The sequence below is a fragment of the Mesoplodon mirus genome (genome assembly GCF_964341445.2).
Source record: "Mesoplodon mirus genome assembly, chromosome: 4".
Taxonomy (NCBI): Eukaryota; Metazoa; Chordata; class Mammalia; order Artiodactyla; family Ziphiidae; genus Mesoplodon; species Mesoplodon mirus.
The window spans coordinates 57,576,648-57,592,629 of NC_138979.1; the positions used below are offsets into that span (position 1 = coordinate 57,576,648).

The 15,982-nt window shown below is 40.2% G+C and overlaps 1 protein-coding gene across 3 annotated transcripts in view; it reads left to right on the forward strand.

The window, feature by feature from the left end:
* IQCH (IQ motif containing H) overlaps positions 1–15,982 on the forward strand; it is a gene marked incomplete at both ends in the record, with an annotated part of 100,684 nt that overhangs the window by 46,254 nt on the left and 38,448 nt on the right. For all 3 annotated transcript variants that reach the window (XM_082617323.1, XM_082617324.1, XM_082617325.1), the window contains one exon: positions 3,568–3,854. In XM_082617323.1, the coding sequence (XP_082473449.1) occupies positions 3,568–3,854 (287 nt within the window). The remainder of the gene's footprint in view (positions 1–3,567; positions 3,855–15,982) is intronic.

Below are 15,982 nucleotides of genomic sequence, written 5' to 3' on the forward strand. Positions count from 1 at the left end.
ATATATATATATATATATATATATATAATAGTGTTATAATAATATTATCTCAGATGCTAACAACAGCAGCAGCAACAACCCAGTAGTGAGAATAGCACAGTGAAGACAACATAACAAGCACAGTCTGTGCTTACTATGTGCTAGGCTCTATTCTAAGTACAGGTGTATTAACTTCTCTGATGCTCCTAACAGGCCTATGAGGTGGGTACCATTATCACCCTTGCTTTATAGAGGAGGAAACTGAGGTACAAAAGATTAAGTAACTCACCCTGAATCACTCTGCAATTACATAGCAGAGCCAATAAAAGGCTACCCCTGTGCTGCTCCAGGAGTATTGGCCAAAGCCAATGGGTATATTTACCAAGGAATACCTCCTAGCTCAGGGTATGAGATCGCATGGGAAAGGACAGATCTGTTGGGCATTGGAATATACTGCAAGGCAGAGTGGGGTGGAAGGGCATAGTAAACACTCTGTTAATGAATTATTTAAGCAAGGCGTTGGACAGCCCACCATCTAACAAGAATGCCGAAAAAGGATTCTTCACTGGTGCAGGGAGAAGCGGGGGGCGGCAGTTTTGTTTTTTTTGTTTTTTTTTTTTTTGCGGTACGCGGGCCTCTCACTGTTGTGGCCTCTCCCGTTGCGGAGCACAGGCTCCGGACGCGCAGGCTCAGTGGCCATGGCTCACGGGCCCAGCCGCTCCGCGGCATGTGGGATCTTCCCGGACCGGGGCACGAACCTGTGTCCCCTGCATCAGCAGGCGGACTCTCAACCACTGCGCCACCAGGGAAGCCCGGGCGGCAGTTTTAATGCACAATCTCTGATGTCCTCTCAAATCTAAATTTCTGTGATTCTACAAATTTCCACATGCACCCACTGCCAGAAAAGTAAAGCTAAAAGAGTCAACCCCATACATAAATGGAAGAAAATAAGGTACATGTAATAAAAAATGGTTAAGAATAAAGGATTTTTTTAAGTTAGGAGGGTAAGACCATGAAGATCTCAGGTCCATACAGGACAGGATGTTAGGAAGTTTCCAGATCTTATAAGGTCCGTCTGCAAACCTTCCTCGAATCTATTATTTTCATGGGAGCTTTGTAGATTAGAAAGGGTATTCCTAGCCACTGTCTCACCTGAGCTGTATAACCACAAGCTTAGGCTTTGCCTCAACCTCCTTCATCTCTATCCTTTCTTCCTCTCTCCCAGCTGTGTTGTAATCACAGTGCTTATTTATGGGAGGCAGAACAAGCTTTATTGAGCCAATTTTATAGACAAAGAAAGAGTCTTAAAGCTAGGAAGTGACTAGGGCAAAATCACACAACAAATTCGTGGTGAATGGGAACACAGTTAGATCCTACAATTTTAGCATGTCTCAAAAATCCAGTTCTGGTAAGTCATGTGTTTTCAAACCTCTGCCGGGCTCTGAGCCCAGTGCATACAGCAGGCCCTGCATAAAATGCTCACTGGCTGAGAGAGGCCTTCCCCCAGGTTTCCTGACGCTTAGGCCACCATCTCCTGCCATCTTCCCCTATTGCCTGTTTCATTTCATTTCTACTCTCTGAAGTGTGCTTATGGTCACAAAGTGTGCTATAGATTTGATTTCTACATTGTCATAGGATTATATCAAAGGCAATACATTTTTAAAAGAGGAATTAATTGCTTCAAAAGGAAAAAAATTAACAGTGAAAAAACCATGGTTCTATTGCTGAGAAGATAATACAAATAAGCTACTTTGAAGTAAAATAATCTTTTTTTTTTTTTTTTTTTTTCTTTTTGCGGTATGCGGGCCTCTCACTGTTGTGGCCTCCCCCGTTGCGGAGCACAGGCTCCGGATGCGCAGGCCCAGCGGCCATGGCTCACGGGCCCAGCCGCTCCGCGGCATATGGGATCCTCCCAGACCGGGGCACGAACCCGTATCCCCTGCATCGGCAGGCGGACTCTCAACCACTTGCGCCACCAGGGAGTCCCGAAGTAAAATAATCTTGTAACTATAAAGGACAATGTGTTTTCACTGAAGCACCATCTTTCAAAATGTAGGTGATAGCTAAAGCCACAAAGTTTTCTGAATCAGAGAGACTCAATAGGTTTTTTTGCTTTTTCTTGTGCATTGTGTCATTGCTGTTTTGTTACCTTTACCTTGCTAAATCCCTGGCAACCGGTATTTGGGTACAGCACACAATAGGAACCTCATTTAAAGAAAAGCACATCTCAAACCAACAGAAAAGATAAATCAGTTTTCCTTCTGAAACTCAGTTTTCTTTAGGACCAGCTCCAACCACATTTATAGACATTTAAAGAAAGTGTCTTTTGTATAAAGTAACAGATGGCTGCATTTGAGAATTGTTAAAATTTCAGGATTTAACCATATATGCTGTTCAAAGCCTGTGGGCAGAGGTCACCTCCCAGCAAATTCTTGAAATACAGGCCAGGTTTATCTTAATACTGTCAGGCTTCAGAGGCTGCCTTGTCTAGGAACACTTAATTGTTTTTACTTTTAAATTATGTTATCTAATTCTTCACAAATAATATTTAAATTTTTTCTATAAAAGGGATATATACAGTAAGATTTACAAGTTAGGCCTAGAAAATAGAAATAGAAAATAGGGCTATGTGAATTTTGTGGACACCAATGAGCTGGGCCACAAATTTATCCAGGGCTAATTTGTTGCTATGAACATCAAATTTGCCTCTATGATTTTTGTTATTTGGAGCAAAAGGTAAAATAAGATAAATTATGAAGCTCCCATTATCAGCATGGAGCAAGCTTACCTGTTCTTCAAGAATGGCAGCATCTCCTGGCTTTATATTTTAAAACAACCAGCTATATGTAGAAGTCCTTTGGCTGACATAATGGCCAGTGTTCTCTTATGCCTGGTAAAAGCCCTAACCTGTCAAAATTTCAAAAAGCAGTGAAGTTGAACAGAAAGCGCAGTGGTCATCAAGGTACAAACTGTGGACTGTGGGCAGTTAATTCCCCCTGAGGAATTTGCTATAGTCCTCAGGTTCTGTTTATGTACTGAATGGGCATAGGCTTGATGATCTTTACGGTGTCTTCCTAGTTACGATCAAAACTACCATTCAGGGCTTCCCTGGTGGCGCAGTGGTTGAGAGTCTGCCTGCTAATGCAGGGGACACGGGTTCGTGTCCCAGTCCGGGAAGATCCCACATGCCATGGAGCGGCTGGGCCCGTGAGCCTGGGCGTCCAGAGCCTGTGCTCCGCAACAGGAGAGGCCACAACAGTGAGAGGCCCGCGTATAGCAAAAAAAAAAAAAAAAACTACCATTCATTGAGTCCTACTATACACCAAGCATTGGGCTAAATACTATAGACACAGTATCACGAAGATTCACAACAGTTTGGTGAGGTAGGTCTTATTATTCCCATTTTAAAAATGAGGGAAAGGAAGTTCAGAGAATTGAAACTACTTGCCCAAAGTCTCACAAGACATGGCAGATGCAGGCTCTGAGCCTGAGTCCCTCTGCCAAAGCCTGGGCTCTTTCCTCTTGCTCTAATGGGCATTGTCCACGTGAGCTCGTCCTTTCACCTTTCACCCATGCTTTTCCCCCCAGGAGGCGTGATCGAAGCATACCCCCCTTCAGAGAGCGTCACCAACCTGACAGTGGACATGCTGATAGAACCCAATGGAGAAATCAGGATACTGTCAACAGGGGACCAGTTTCATGCTGAAGGCCCCTTCATCTCCTCTGGGACCACCATGCCTCAGACCTCATTGGATCCCCAAGTTCTCAGTTCTTTGTGCCTTCAAATTGGAAATGCTTGTAAAATGAAAAATGTGATTGGTTACTTTTCTACCAACCTGGTGACTTTTATTGATCCAAGGACCATGGAGCAGCAGGTAAGTCGACTTGATGTCGTATGAAATACTGAAATATGTAAAGACTCCACACTGTCCATGCCTATGCAACAGGGACTGTGAGGAAGCTTCTAAGATTCACTGCTCTTCTGATGCACTGACTGTAAATTCAGCATTTATATGGTCCATGCCAATTTGGGTGAGACCATGCTTTATGTCTGTAAATACAGGACCAGTGTTACCAAGCAAAGGGCTTGCTGCCCGATGGGTGCAGTACCCAATACAGTACTATGGCACCAGCTTTTGAGAAAAGAAAAGGCTTTAGTGCGAGGTCAGCTGGCAAGGAGACAGGAGGCAAGGCTCAAAGCTGTGGCTCCCTGATCTGGGGTTTGGTCAAGCTTTTAAGAGTTAGGGGAAGAGGGTTGGTATGCAGGGCAGGTTTTCACTGAAGGGTGTTGGAATTTGGCCATTTATGGTGAGGTGTGATAAAGGGGGCTTTAGCACCGGCTCTTCAGGGACAGCAGACCCTTCGCTTCTGAAAGGGCTCTGGCATTCAGGTTTCGGTCATGTCCAGGTCCTTTGGTTTCATGGGAAGAGAGACTTTGCTTTTGAGTGTTGTCGGAGGTCAAAATTTTCTCCTCGGTGCATACTTCGGCTGTATGACTTGTGGTTTTGTTCTGTTGTCTGTGAAAAACTCAGTTTCTTGTTAGAAATAGTATAGGGCTAGTTTCAGGCTGGTTCTGCTGATACACCAGGGTCTTCTCATTCGGTACAGTTGGAGTTTAAATGACTGCAACTCATTCCAGTGGGGCCTCAGTTTGCCCATTAATGCTCTGCCTGTATCTTATTGTGAGACTGCTTTATGCCATCCAGGGAGTAAACCTTTCTAGAATCTGTTCTTAAATAGAAAGTTAATCATTAAAAAGGAGGTAAGAGTTCTTGTTTCTGTTCCTTTTCTTATCAGTAGTTCACCAGCAACTTAGGTGGTCAATTTTTTCTTCTTAAAAAAAGTGTATTGGGAAATATTTCATAAATATAAAAAGGTCTAAATACTAATGTAATGAACCAAGACCACCTGCAGTCTTGTGTAGTCCTTCCCAATCCCCCTTGCATGGCCCTTTCTCCTCCCAGAGGTATCTACCATCTTGCAATTAGGACTTTTATTCCTTTTCATATCTTTATGCTTTTACTGCATGTGAATGTGTTACTCAACCATGTTCATTTGCCTGACATGCATTGCAGCAAGCCAAAACACTGAAATGCTGACGTTTGCAGCAAAGAAAGGGTTTATTCACAAGGCAGCCAAGCAAGGAGAAAGGAGAACAAGTCTCAAATCTGCCTCAAGGGGCATGAGAGATTTATGGGATAAAGGAGCATGGTGGTCGTAGGCTTGGGGAGAGATGGGACAGGTGATTGGAAATAAGAGAAAGGTGAGGGAACTGTCATTCTGCACAGGAGTTACTACTGAGCTACGGGCTGCTTCATGGGAGGCGTGTTAAAAACTTGAGGCACTTGGCATGATCTGAGGGTGGAGTTTTCGGCCTTCTGATGTCAAAATGTCACTGAGCTGACACTCCCACATGCCCAATTGGAGGGTCAGTGGTCCTATCCAGTCTTAACCAGCTCAGCTTGAACTAGACACAGCTGACTCCAAGTTTCTGGGAAACATCTCAGGCAAACATCTTACCGTTTAGGCTAAGTGCAGCTTGGAGGACATGCACTTTTTTATAGCAACAGTTAAAATGACTTTGATCAGTGAAGGCAGATTACAGGTGTAATGGATTTATATATTTAATATGTGGTTTAATTTTGTGTCTTTTAAAACTTTTTATAGATCGTAACGTCCTATGTATTATTATTCTACAACATGCTTTTACTTATTCAATATTTCATCCATGAGATTCTTCATGTGTACATGTGTGCCTCTGATGTATAATAATTATAGATAAATAATTTTTAACTTCTTTTGCCCCAGAAATTACAATGTTTAAATTCACTACTACTTCATGAGACTTATTTTTCAAAATGTTCAGTTCCTCCTGTATTAGTGTTGGGTGACCACAACTCTGTCTAAAGGATGGAATAACCTCCTGCCTGCCCTCTCCTGATACCCTCTGGCCATCCAACATTGTAAATGGACTTCAGTTGTTTTGTATTCCTTATTCTCAGTTTTGCAATTCTCCATTTCAGTCAGATGATAGTTTCAAAGTGAGAGTTTATATGTTTTGAGCAGTTTTCAGCTTGTTCAATAATCATTTTCCATTTGCATTCCTGAACCCTCCATTGGTTTTACATTCCTTTCTCAGGCCCACACATGGAAAGAGAAAAGGACAAACTGAAGGGCATTCAGGAATCAACCTGGGGTGGAGGGAGGAAAGGAACAATGCCCTCTGGCAAAAGGGCTGGGTGGCAAGGAAGCAAGGGGAGGAGATGCAGGAGAGGCTGCCCTCTCCAAATGCTTGTCATGAGAAACAAGGATTAAATACGTGATCCCTGGGGCAGTAGGGAGGATGGAACTATGGGAACAGCTGACTTATGGTTTTTATTTATTCAAGTTTGGTATAGGGAGAATTGCACGAGGCAGTGATAGGTATCTTCTCCAGACACAGAGCTGGTCCTGTCCCAGAGCTTACTACTGTTCCCAGCTTCTGGGACAAAGGTCCCATATTTCACTTGGCTTGTCCCATGTGCCTTGACAGGCTTTGCTCACCCTAACTCCCCCTCTTTTTCTCTCTTTTCCAACCCCGTACTCATCATATTACCTCCTGCCACAGGGCTTTTACACATGCTGCCCCTCTGCCTAAAATGCTCTTGCCTCTTCTCTTTTACCTAGTTAATCCCCTTCACATCCATCATATTTCAGCTCCAGCCACACTTTCTTAGGGGAGCCTCCCCCGAACTTCCTGACAAAGTCAAATTCCCGTTTTAGGTTCTCCTATCATCATGTACCTCTCCTTTATACCACTTGCTTTTGTTACAATTTAAGACTTATTTACATGATTACCTGATTAAAGCTGTCTCCCCCTGTACAGTATAAGCTCCCTGCATATATATATATATATTTTTGTTTGTTTGTTTGTTTGTTTTGTTTTGTTTTTCTTCTTTCGGTACTCAGGCCTCTCACTGTCGTGGTCTCTCCCGTTGCGGAGCACAGACTCCGGACGCGCAGGCCCAGCGGCCATGGCCCACGGGCCCAGCCGCTCCGCGGCATGTGGGATCTTCCCAGACTGGGGCACGAACCCGTGTCCCCCGCATCGGCAGGCGGACTCTCAACCACCGCGCCACCAGGGAAGCCCTGCGGAGATATATTATGTCTCTTTTTGCTCCCCATTCAATTCTCAGCACTATCTCTGCCCCAGCAGAGTAGGTGTTCAGTAAATTATTTGTTGAAAGAATGAATGAATGAACAATAGAGGTATTCTAGCAGATGTTGGATGGTGGTGTTAAGGCTTTTAGAGAAGAGATCAGAGATTAGTTGATGGGTGGGATAAATGAATATTAACCCAAGGTTCTCTGATTTTATCATACTAATACTTCACCTTGTCTCTTCCTGTTAATATTTGAGTGTATGGCCATTCGTGTTACAATTTTCAGTAGAACGTTGGAAGAAGTTCTCAGTGAGCACACCAAAAGGAGTTTCTACATTGGCAAGGGAAGTACATTAACTCTCTGTATGTAATAGATTATTTGCCAAATCACTGGTATATATTCTTGCCATTTTGCAAGTGACATTACTTCAGAAAACACTGTATTTTCTCTTGTCACTGACATGCATTATGGTGCCAATGAAGAGATTGTCATATTATCAACCTGTCATTTTTGCCAATCTAACAGGGGGAAAAAATGGCATCTTGTTTTCCTCAGTATTTCTTTGATTATTAGTGAGGATGAACATCTGTACTATATCTGTTGGCCATTTATATATCTTGATTTAATTGCCCTATCGTATCTTTTGCCCCTTTTAAATTGGACTATAATACAAATGCTGATTTGTAGTTCTTTGTATACAAGAAACTCTTATCCTTTAACTGTTATACATGTTACAAACATCTTCTCCAGATTGTCACTTGTGGCTTTTCTTTCTTTTTTCCAGCCATGTTTCTCCACCATAAAATCACTGTTCTTTCCTTTGTAATTGATTAGTAATATTTTATGGAAAGGTGTTCCAAGGAATAATGTCTTATTCCTCATCAAATTTCCACACAAAACTTAGTTTCCATTGCCAACTTTCTCCTGAGTCAGCCACCATGATGACAGTGGTAATTCTCCATTTCCATCATTCTTTCTACATAGATTAGTTGGAAATCTACTGCAAGGAAGAGTTTTTCCTTCTCCATCTTTCGTTTATGTATGTAGGCACGTATGTATTTATACCAGTTTAAACCTGTGAGGTTCTAGTCTCTTACGTCAGTTGTATTTTGACACTTTCATCATTTTGATGCTCAAGTTGTCCCAGATTTGGCTAGTGGGAGGCCCTTCAGTGTGGTTCTTGTGTCCTTTTGTTGTGTCCCCATCATTTTTTGAGCATTGTCTTACTTCCCAGCACAATGAGATGTTCCAGGTTCATTTTGCATTTTCTCTGACAGACCTAGGATCAGCCCAAGAGCTTTGGGTCCTTTTAGTGGAGGATGGTATTAAGGTCTGGGCTGTTAGAGCTATCATTGCTACTGGAGTGTCATTGCTCTGACCTCTCTCAGTGAACAGAGCTAGAAAATATATGTTTTATGTACGTATGATACACATACACACAAGCATATACATACATATATACATACATGCATGCACCTATAACTATTTCTATATCTGTAAGTGTACATATTTTAAAACCATGCATTCCTGCCAATATCTCTAATTCTAATTTAACACTTCAAGATTCTTTCTAGACTTCCCTTTTTCCACACTTACAAATAAATACTTTCTCCAACAGTGAGAAACCTGAGTCTCTTTATCTTCAATATATTTACTTATTTACTCAATCAGTTTATTTATTTCTTCAATGTAACCAATCTCCCAACCAGTCCTGCTGTCTTCTTCACTCACCACAGCTGCAGTTGGTACTGAACCCTGTCATTTGTGTTTTAAGTTTATTTGTAATGCTCTTCGTCAGACTCAAGTTTCAAATAGTCAAATCAAGCCCCTTTTCTAAATTACTATGTTACCTTGAGCTTTTCACTTTCTTTCTATCATCTTCAGTTTTATCAGCTATAAAATGAGTCTGTTAGCTTATTTGACTTCTGAGTTCAAAAATTATTTATTTCAGTAATATTTGCATAGTATTTTTGTATTAAAAATTTAATAATAATAGTAAGAATCCACTTTTTAGAAATATCACAAGGAAATACTCATAAATATTTATGTACACATATATTAATCACATTATTAAGGGAAGTAAAAAACTTAAAATAGACTAAAGTCTAATAGAGAATTTGTTAAGCAAATTATGATAGATGAATAGAATCAAGTGCTATGAAAACAGTAAAACTAAAGTTTTGAATAATATTTAACAAGAAACTCTACATAGAACGGTGGAATGGCAAAATACAGATTCTAAAACAATATATTTAATACGATAACAATTTTATAAAAAGAAAAAACATATATGCAGAGCAAAAAGAACCTAAAGAAACACACTAAGATATTACAAGTCATTATTTCTGGGTTAGAGGATTAAGGGTATGATAAGCAGAGTAATGGCCCTGAAAAGATGTTCATGTCCTAATTTCTGAAGCTGGTGAAGGTTACCACACATGGTAACATGTGTATGTAGTTAACCTAGTAATCTTGAGATGGGAAGATATTCTTGGATTATGCAGGTGGACAATGTAATCACAAGGGTTCTGCTGGCTTTGAAAACGGAGGAAGTGACCATGAGCCAAGGAATGCAGGTGACCTCTAGAAGCTGAAGGGGGCAAGGAAACAAATTCTCCTCTAGAGCCTCTGGGGGGAATGAAGCCCCCTGACACCATGACTTTAGCCCAGTGAGACTTCTCATCTTTGACCCTTTAAGCTACTAAATGTACAGCAGTTTATTACAGCAGCAATAGGAAACTAGTATAGAGAGTTATTTCTGTTTTGTTGTTTATGCTTTCTCCATTTGCATTCTCAAAAGTAAGCATGTATCTGTAGTCAGAAAAATATATATATAAATAATATAAAAAATATATATATATAATGATAATCACAAATAATGATCATTATAAAGCACTTTCACATACATGACCTTACTTACATCCACATGTGTCTTGCAACAGAGGTGGGAGGCAGAAAGCTGACTTGACTGAGTCTATCTCAAAATCTTGCTGTCTGGCCCCAACTGGGCCCCTATAACTTACCATGCTGTCATAATAAGAGCAGAGGGGACTGGGAGACAAAGAAAGATGGATAAAATGACAGTGGTGCACCAAGGACAGGCCCACTATTGTGAATCAGTCCAGATAAGAATATGGAAAATCTTGTTCAGACTTGAGATGAGAGTGAGGTTCTAGGGTAGCAGAATGGAGGAAGAGTTTTGGAAATGTAGGGTTTAAATATTGGGAACGTCAGGGTCACTGAATAAACGTCAGGGTCAGGGAATAAAAGGAAAAGAGCCAGTCCCTGGGAAATGGAGCTGGTAAGAGCATAGTACAAAACCACTCCCGATAGTGGACTTATGTCCAAGATTCCAGTACCCTAGGAATGGGGAAACGCCAAGCTTTCAGAGACTGTGCAGAATACATGGAGCTATAAGGTAGTCATTTTGGATATCTGGCCTTCCCACATGAGGATGAGGGGAGGGATCCAACCCTTACCCAAAGAGCAGCTAAAGCTATTTCCATACCCCAGTGGGTCCTGGAGCAAGAGCCCTTGATGGGCAAAATCTACTCAGTTCCACGAGGGATGTGAAGCACCTGCCAAAGCCTTCAGATTGAAAAGACACTGACATGTTCATTGAACAAATACCTCCCCAGGCTCTACTCAGTCCCTATGCTGCATGCTGAGGGAACAAGACATGTTCCCTTTCACAAGGAAGCTCATTTCATATCCATCACCCAATTCCATTTGATACACAAGCACACAATTGTTTTGTACTCTTACTGATTCTTAGGCATAAACATTGCCTCCATGAGATTTGTAAAGCCTCTAGAAAATGCACTGGTCCTTGCATTTTTTACCTCGTCATAACGTCTAACACAATGATAGTTACATGATAGCCAATTGATGAATGGACTTTGGGAACTTCTAGAACATCCAGATCTGTTGAGCTTATTTATATTCACTTTTGGGAAATTCTAAAGGAAAGAACAAGTGTTTATTGAGCATCTAGTATATATAAGACATTATGGTAGTTACAAGAGAGGCTGCAAAGATGCAAAAGAAGTGGAAGTGCCTGCCCTTAGGGAGTTCAAAATCTAGCTGGGGAGAAACACTTGAAAAATGAATTACAAGGAAAAGCTTAGGTGACAACTACATAGAACAATGAAAGAGACATCAAAAAGGCAATGCCAGTTTAACTGCCTTCTGTTTGGAGCAATCAAGAAAAGTTTTTACAGAGTAGGTGGGATTTGAGCTGAAAGATAATTAGGATTTGAAAGAGGGTAAAAAAGAGTGTATTCCAAGTGGGAAAGATGCTCTGAAGGGTGGTGGTAGAAATGCACAAAACACACATGGGAAAAAAATGATGATCTAAGTCTTACAAACATCATGACTGACTTGCCTCATGTAAATATGCATTTATGTATCACTCTCCGTGGACCACCAAGGAACTCCCCTATATATCACTCTCCAGTTCCTTTTATGTAAAGTCACTAAACAAATAGATGGGCAAAGGTGCTTTCTGTTGAAATCCCCACGTTAAAAACTCCTTTGTTGTTAGATAATTGTAAACTTTTGAAATAGCTATCTCTGTTAGGAGCATTGATAGTTATTAACTTTTTAAAGGAAAGGAAATCCAATTTTGAAAAAAGAGTTTAGATGAAAAACAGCTGCAGGCTCCTAGCAATGGCCCTTCCTGGATACATAATGTAGCTACAGAAGGAAATGAGACTTGTTACAAAGCACAAACTATGAAGAAAGACAAAAATGGAAAGCCCTGATGTATATAAGAGAATGTCTCATACATTCTGAAAACTGTTTCTAAGAGTTTCTAAATACAAATGTATCGACCTAGAATAGAAAAAAAAAAGAGATAGCTGAAAATATTTTCATTATGATGGATAGGGGGTTCTGGCCCCAGTCTTTACACTTAGCAGTTGTGATACTTTAGGCAACTCACTGGACATCTCTGAGCCTCGTTTTTTCATTCACAAAAGGTGAATCCCTCCCCTCCTTACCACAGGGTGTTCTGAGAGGCTGAGCAGATATAAGGTGCTGTTCTTATTAAATCAAACAGCATAATCACATGTAAAACTGTCACCTGAGGCCTCAGCAGGTTCTCAAACTGTGAGTGGAATCTGAATTGAATTAGCATTGTTTTTAAAAGTCAATGAACATTATCATCTCAAAGTGATATATAAGCATCAAAAGTGAATATATTTATTTCAGAGAGTAGAAAAACCAAGGTCTACAGAATATCGTAATTCCTTCCTATTCATTGCTATATACCCAGCACCTAGCACTATGTCTAGCATATAGTAGATCCACAATAAATATTTATTAAATGAATGAATGAATACTTCTCTCCAAGCTTCCCCCTAGTACTCTCATTTGCAAAATCTCCCTATCTCTGTCTTCAAGCTATACAAGGTATTCACCAAGGGACCTCAATGAGATTTAGTTTTTCTCTTTAGGGAAGGTATTTTATTTATATGTAAGAAGGTTAACAGGGTATATCTAAATTAAAATTTATAGGCCTTTAGTATAAACAGAAATGCCTGTTATTCAGTGTTTTTTAATGCCATAATAGACACATTGTAAATCACAAGTTAATACCTAGTGAAGGGAAAATAGATCCCAAGGGTTTTGAAGTGTTAAAGTAAAAGACCTGTCCCTTTAAAAGGTCTGCATCCTTGTGTCAATGAAAGAGACCTGTAATATACAAGTAATAATAATGTTGATGGTGAGGATGATGACTTCTGCAATGAGCACAAAGGCAATGATGACAATAATTTTTATAGTGAAAATTACAATTCTGTTTCTTAACACTAATGGCGCAGGTAAACTAGTGGCCAGCTTTGCTATATACAATCTTACCGTATGTGACTGTCCTTAAATGTTGGGTTAACCCCCTTACATTGTAAACCTTAACCCTCAGAAAGATTGAACCCAAGCCTAAACATCAGTTCTTGGGTAGGACTTTGGTTGGTCTACAAAGAATAGACCCAGTTCCTCTGTTTATGTCTAGTTGCCCCACCCAGGACTTCTTTAGATGACTGCTCTCACCGTGGAGATCCTTGCTTCCTTTTGAATGAAACCCAGGCACTTCTCTCTGGACTTGGAAGTCTTTAACTAAATTTAATCACCAGAAACATTGCCAAGGAAGGGCAAATGTGCGCATTCACACTGCATCCTGAACTTTTCAGGAGGTGCCACGGTTCTGTAGGACTCAGGAGGTCCGCAGGTAGGGAGAAAGGAAAAGTCTCCCTGCTGGTGCTAAGACAAACCAAAACATTCTCCACATACACGTGGTTACAACTTGTCCACCAGCATCACAAAAACAAAGCTGAGTGGCCCTTTCCTCCTTCCAGCTGTCACCTGCGGTCAAGACTTTTTGTGTGATAAATTTTCCATTTCGAAACTGTCCTTAGCATTCATTTTAATTTAATTTTATCTGAACCATATGGTTGAGGTGACAAAGTACAGGGTAATTTGCTCTAGGCCTCACCTATTTCTTAAAACAACCCTGAACCATCCCTATCCCACCATGTGGCACTAATTGCTTTTCTCACTGATCATGTCCAAAGTACTCTCTAGAACAAGCAAACTGACCTGCTTAGTGACTCCCATATTCAATAAAGGCATTCTCATCCTGCCTGCCACGTGCCACCTTCATTCCTACAACTGGCCTTTCCTTTCTTTTCTATCAATATACAACTTCCCTTCTTTCGAAACATGTCTCAAAATCCAACTCCTCATGGAAACCCCCCTTAATTAATCCCCCATCAGTGCCACTTCATTCTCTAGCTTCTCAGAGCTGAGGTAGAGTATTGACAGCCAGAGTAATTATTAATGATAATATCAACTATTTATTGAAGTTTTGTCACGTGCCAGACATTGTTATGTATTTTACATGTAGTGTCCCTAATCCTCACGCCTGAAAAGTGAGTACTATTATCTCTAATTTACAAATGAGGAAACTGAGGCTAGAGTGACATGTTCAAGGTCACAGGGCAACTAAGTGGCAAATCCAGGGTTCAAACCATGATTTAGCTGCCTGCTGAGCCCATGCTCCTTCTCTCACAGCAGATATTCCCCACGGTACTGCACTGAATTGATGGTGACTTTCTATGTAAGTCTCTCCCCCATCCTCAACCACCAGCACCAAAGAAAATGTATGTTCCTCTTGTATATCCTCAATATGCTTGTTGAATTGAGTCGAACAGCTTAAAGCCAGAAAACACATCTCCTATTTTTTTAAATATATTCCATCCTTGTGCTCAGCGCATAAGGTAATCATTAAATGTTAATGACTAAGCGAAATGGAATAAAATCAGTGTTGTGGTAGCCATTTTTAAGCTTTAAGAGTTTAAATGAGCAAGCCCGTACATAGCACCACAGCTGGGAGCACCATATTGCCATTAAGCCAGAAGGTGGATTCACGGGAAGGGAACATTGAAAACAGACACCACAAGAATGGTTAAGTCGGCTCTCCAAACCACTTTCTACAAGTAGCTACTGCTTTTCCCTCCATAATAATTTCACAATGATTAACCTGCTAGGTGAAAAATCCCAGGCAAAAACCTGAGTGTCAGAGGAGTTTAGAATAACCACTGAGTATCAGGCTAAGGTTGGAGGTGATGTGGACAGAGGTAGACTCATTCCCATCTCGCTGGTCAGAAATGTAAGAGAACTGCCATCTAGATTTCTATTATGGGCTTTATCTTTCAGAATAAATGCCCTTTTTTTTAATCATTAGATTTATGAAATCCAATCTCACATTCCAACACATATGGATATCAAAATGTGTATTTGGTGAGGAATAGTTTCTTATGTTATCAATTTCTGCTTCCTTTGCTCATAGCACAAAATCCTACTTTTTGCCAAAACCTTACTTTATAGCTTTTTAACTTAATTAAATATATAGGCAATTACTGACACCATCTGTCTTCATAGAAAAAGAACAAGAAGTGACACAAAAGACTGGGACTCTGAAGGGAATCTTTAGCAAACAAATTCTTCTAGCTCAGCTACAGTAATATTTATTTTTAGGAGCCCTTATGTTATTTTAAATCATTTATGCTTTTTAGAAATAATGAATTTGAGCTATACTTAAAATGTGGTGGCTTTGGTATGATTTTTTTAAAAGAAAATATCAAGTAATCCGTGGCTTTTTCAGTAAAACAAAAACTTAAACATGCTGTTGAACATCTGTTACTAGTACAGTCTAACGCAGCACTTAAAATCCTTTAAAATCCCTGAAAACCTTTATAAAGTTACATGAATCTTTTGCATAAATAGAACTGTTTTAACAATATTTATATTCCTTTAAACATATATTTTGCTTTCTTAAACATAAGATTCATTGTGTTGCCTAGCATTCCAAGTCCTTATAAATAAATAAATGAAATGGCTTCACTTTTTGAGGGAGTCAGTCTTCCCCTATCATGCCACATTCCTAGCCCACTCTAGAGTACTACTTATTAATGTCTGTTTTTTAAACCTTATGCAATTTCTTCACAAAAGTCTTAATATGTAAATAATATCAAACCAACCCATTGAAACTTTAACAGGATAAGTCAGGAACCAATACAAAATAAAAGTCCAAATAAAATAACAGAATTCCCCTCCCATGAGGAGTACATTGTCAGGAAATACAAAGGGATTATAGAGAAAAGTCACATGTGGCTCCAAGAAGAGGATGGAATTGGCAGTTACCACCAAGGAGGACAACTGGGTTTTTCTGCAGGTCTTCCCTGAACTTAAAGGAGCAGGTTTCGAACCCCTTGTGTCAGCTACTCAGAGCCCTACCCTCCATAAGTAGAAGTGTGTATAAGAGGACAGCTCTAATGAGGCTCAATATAAAAAAGACACTTTTC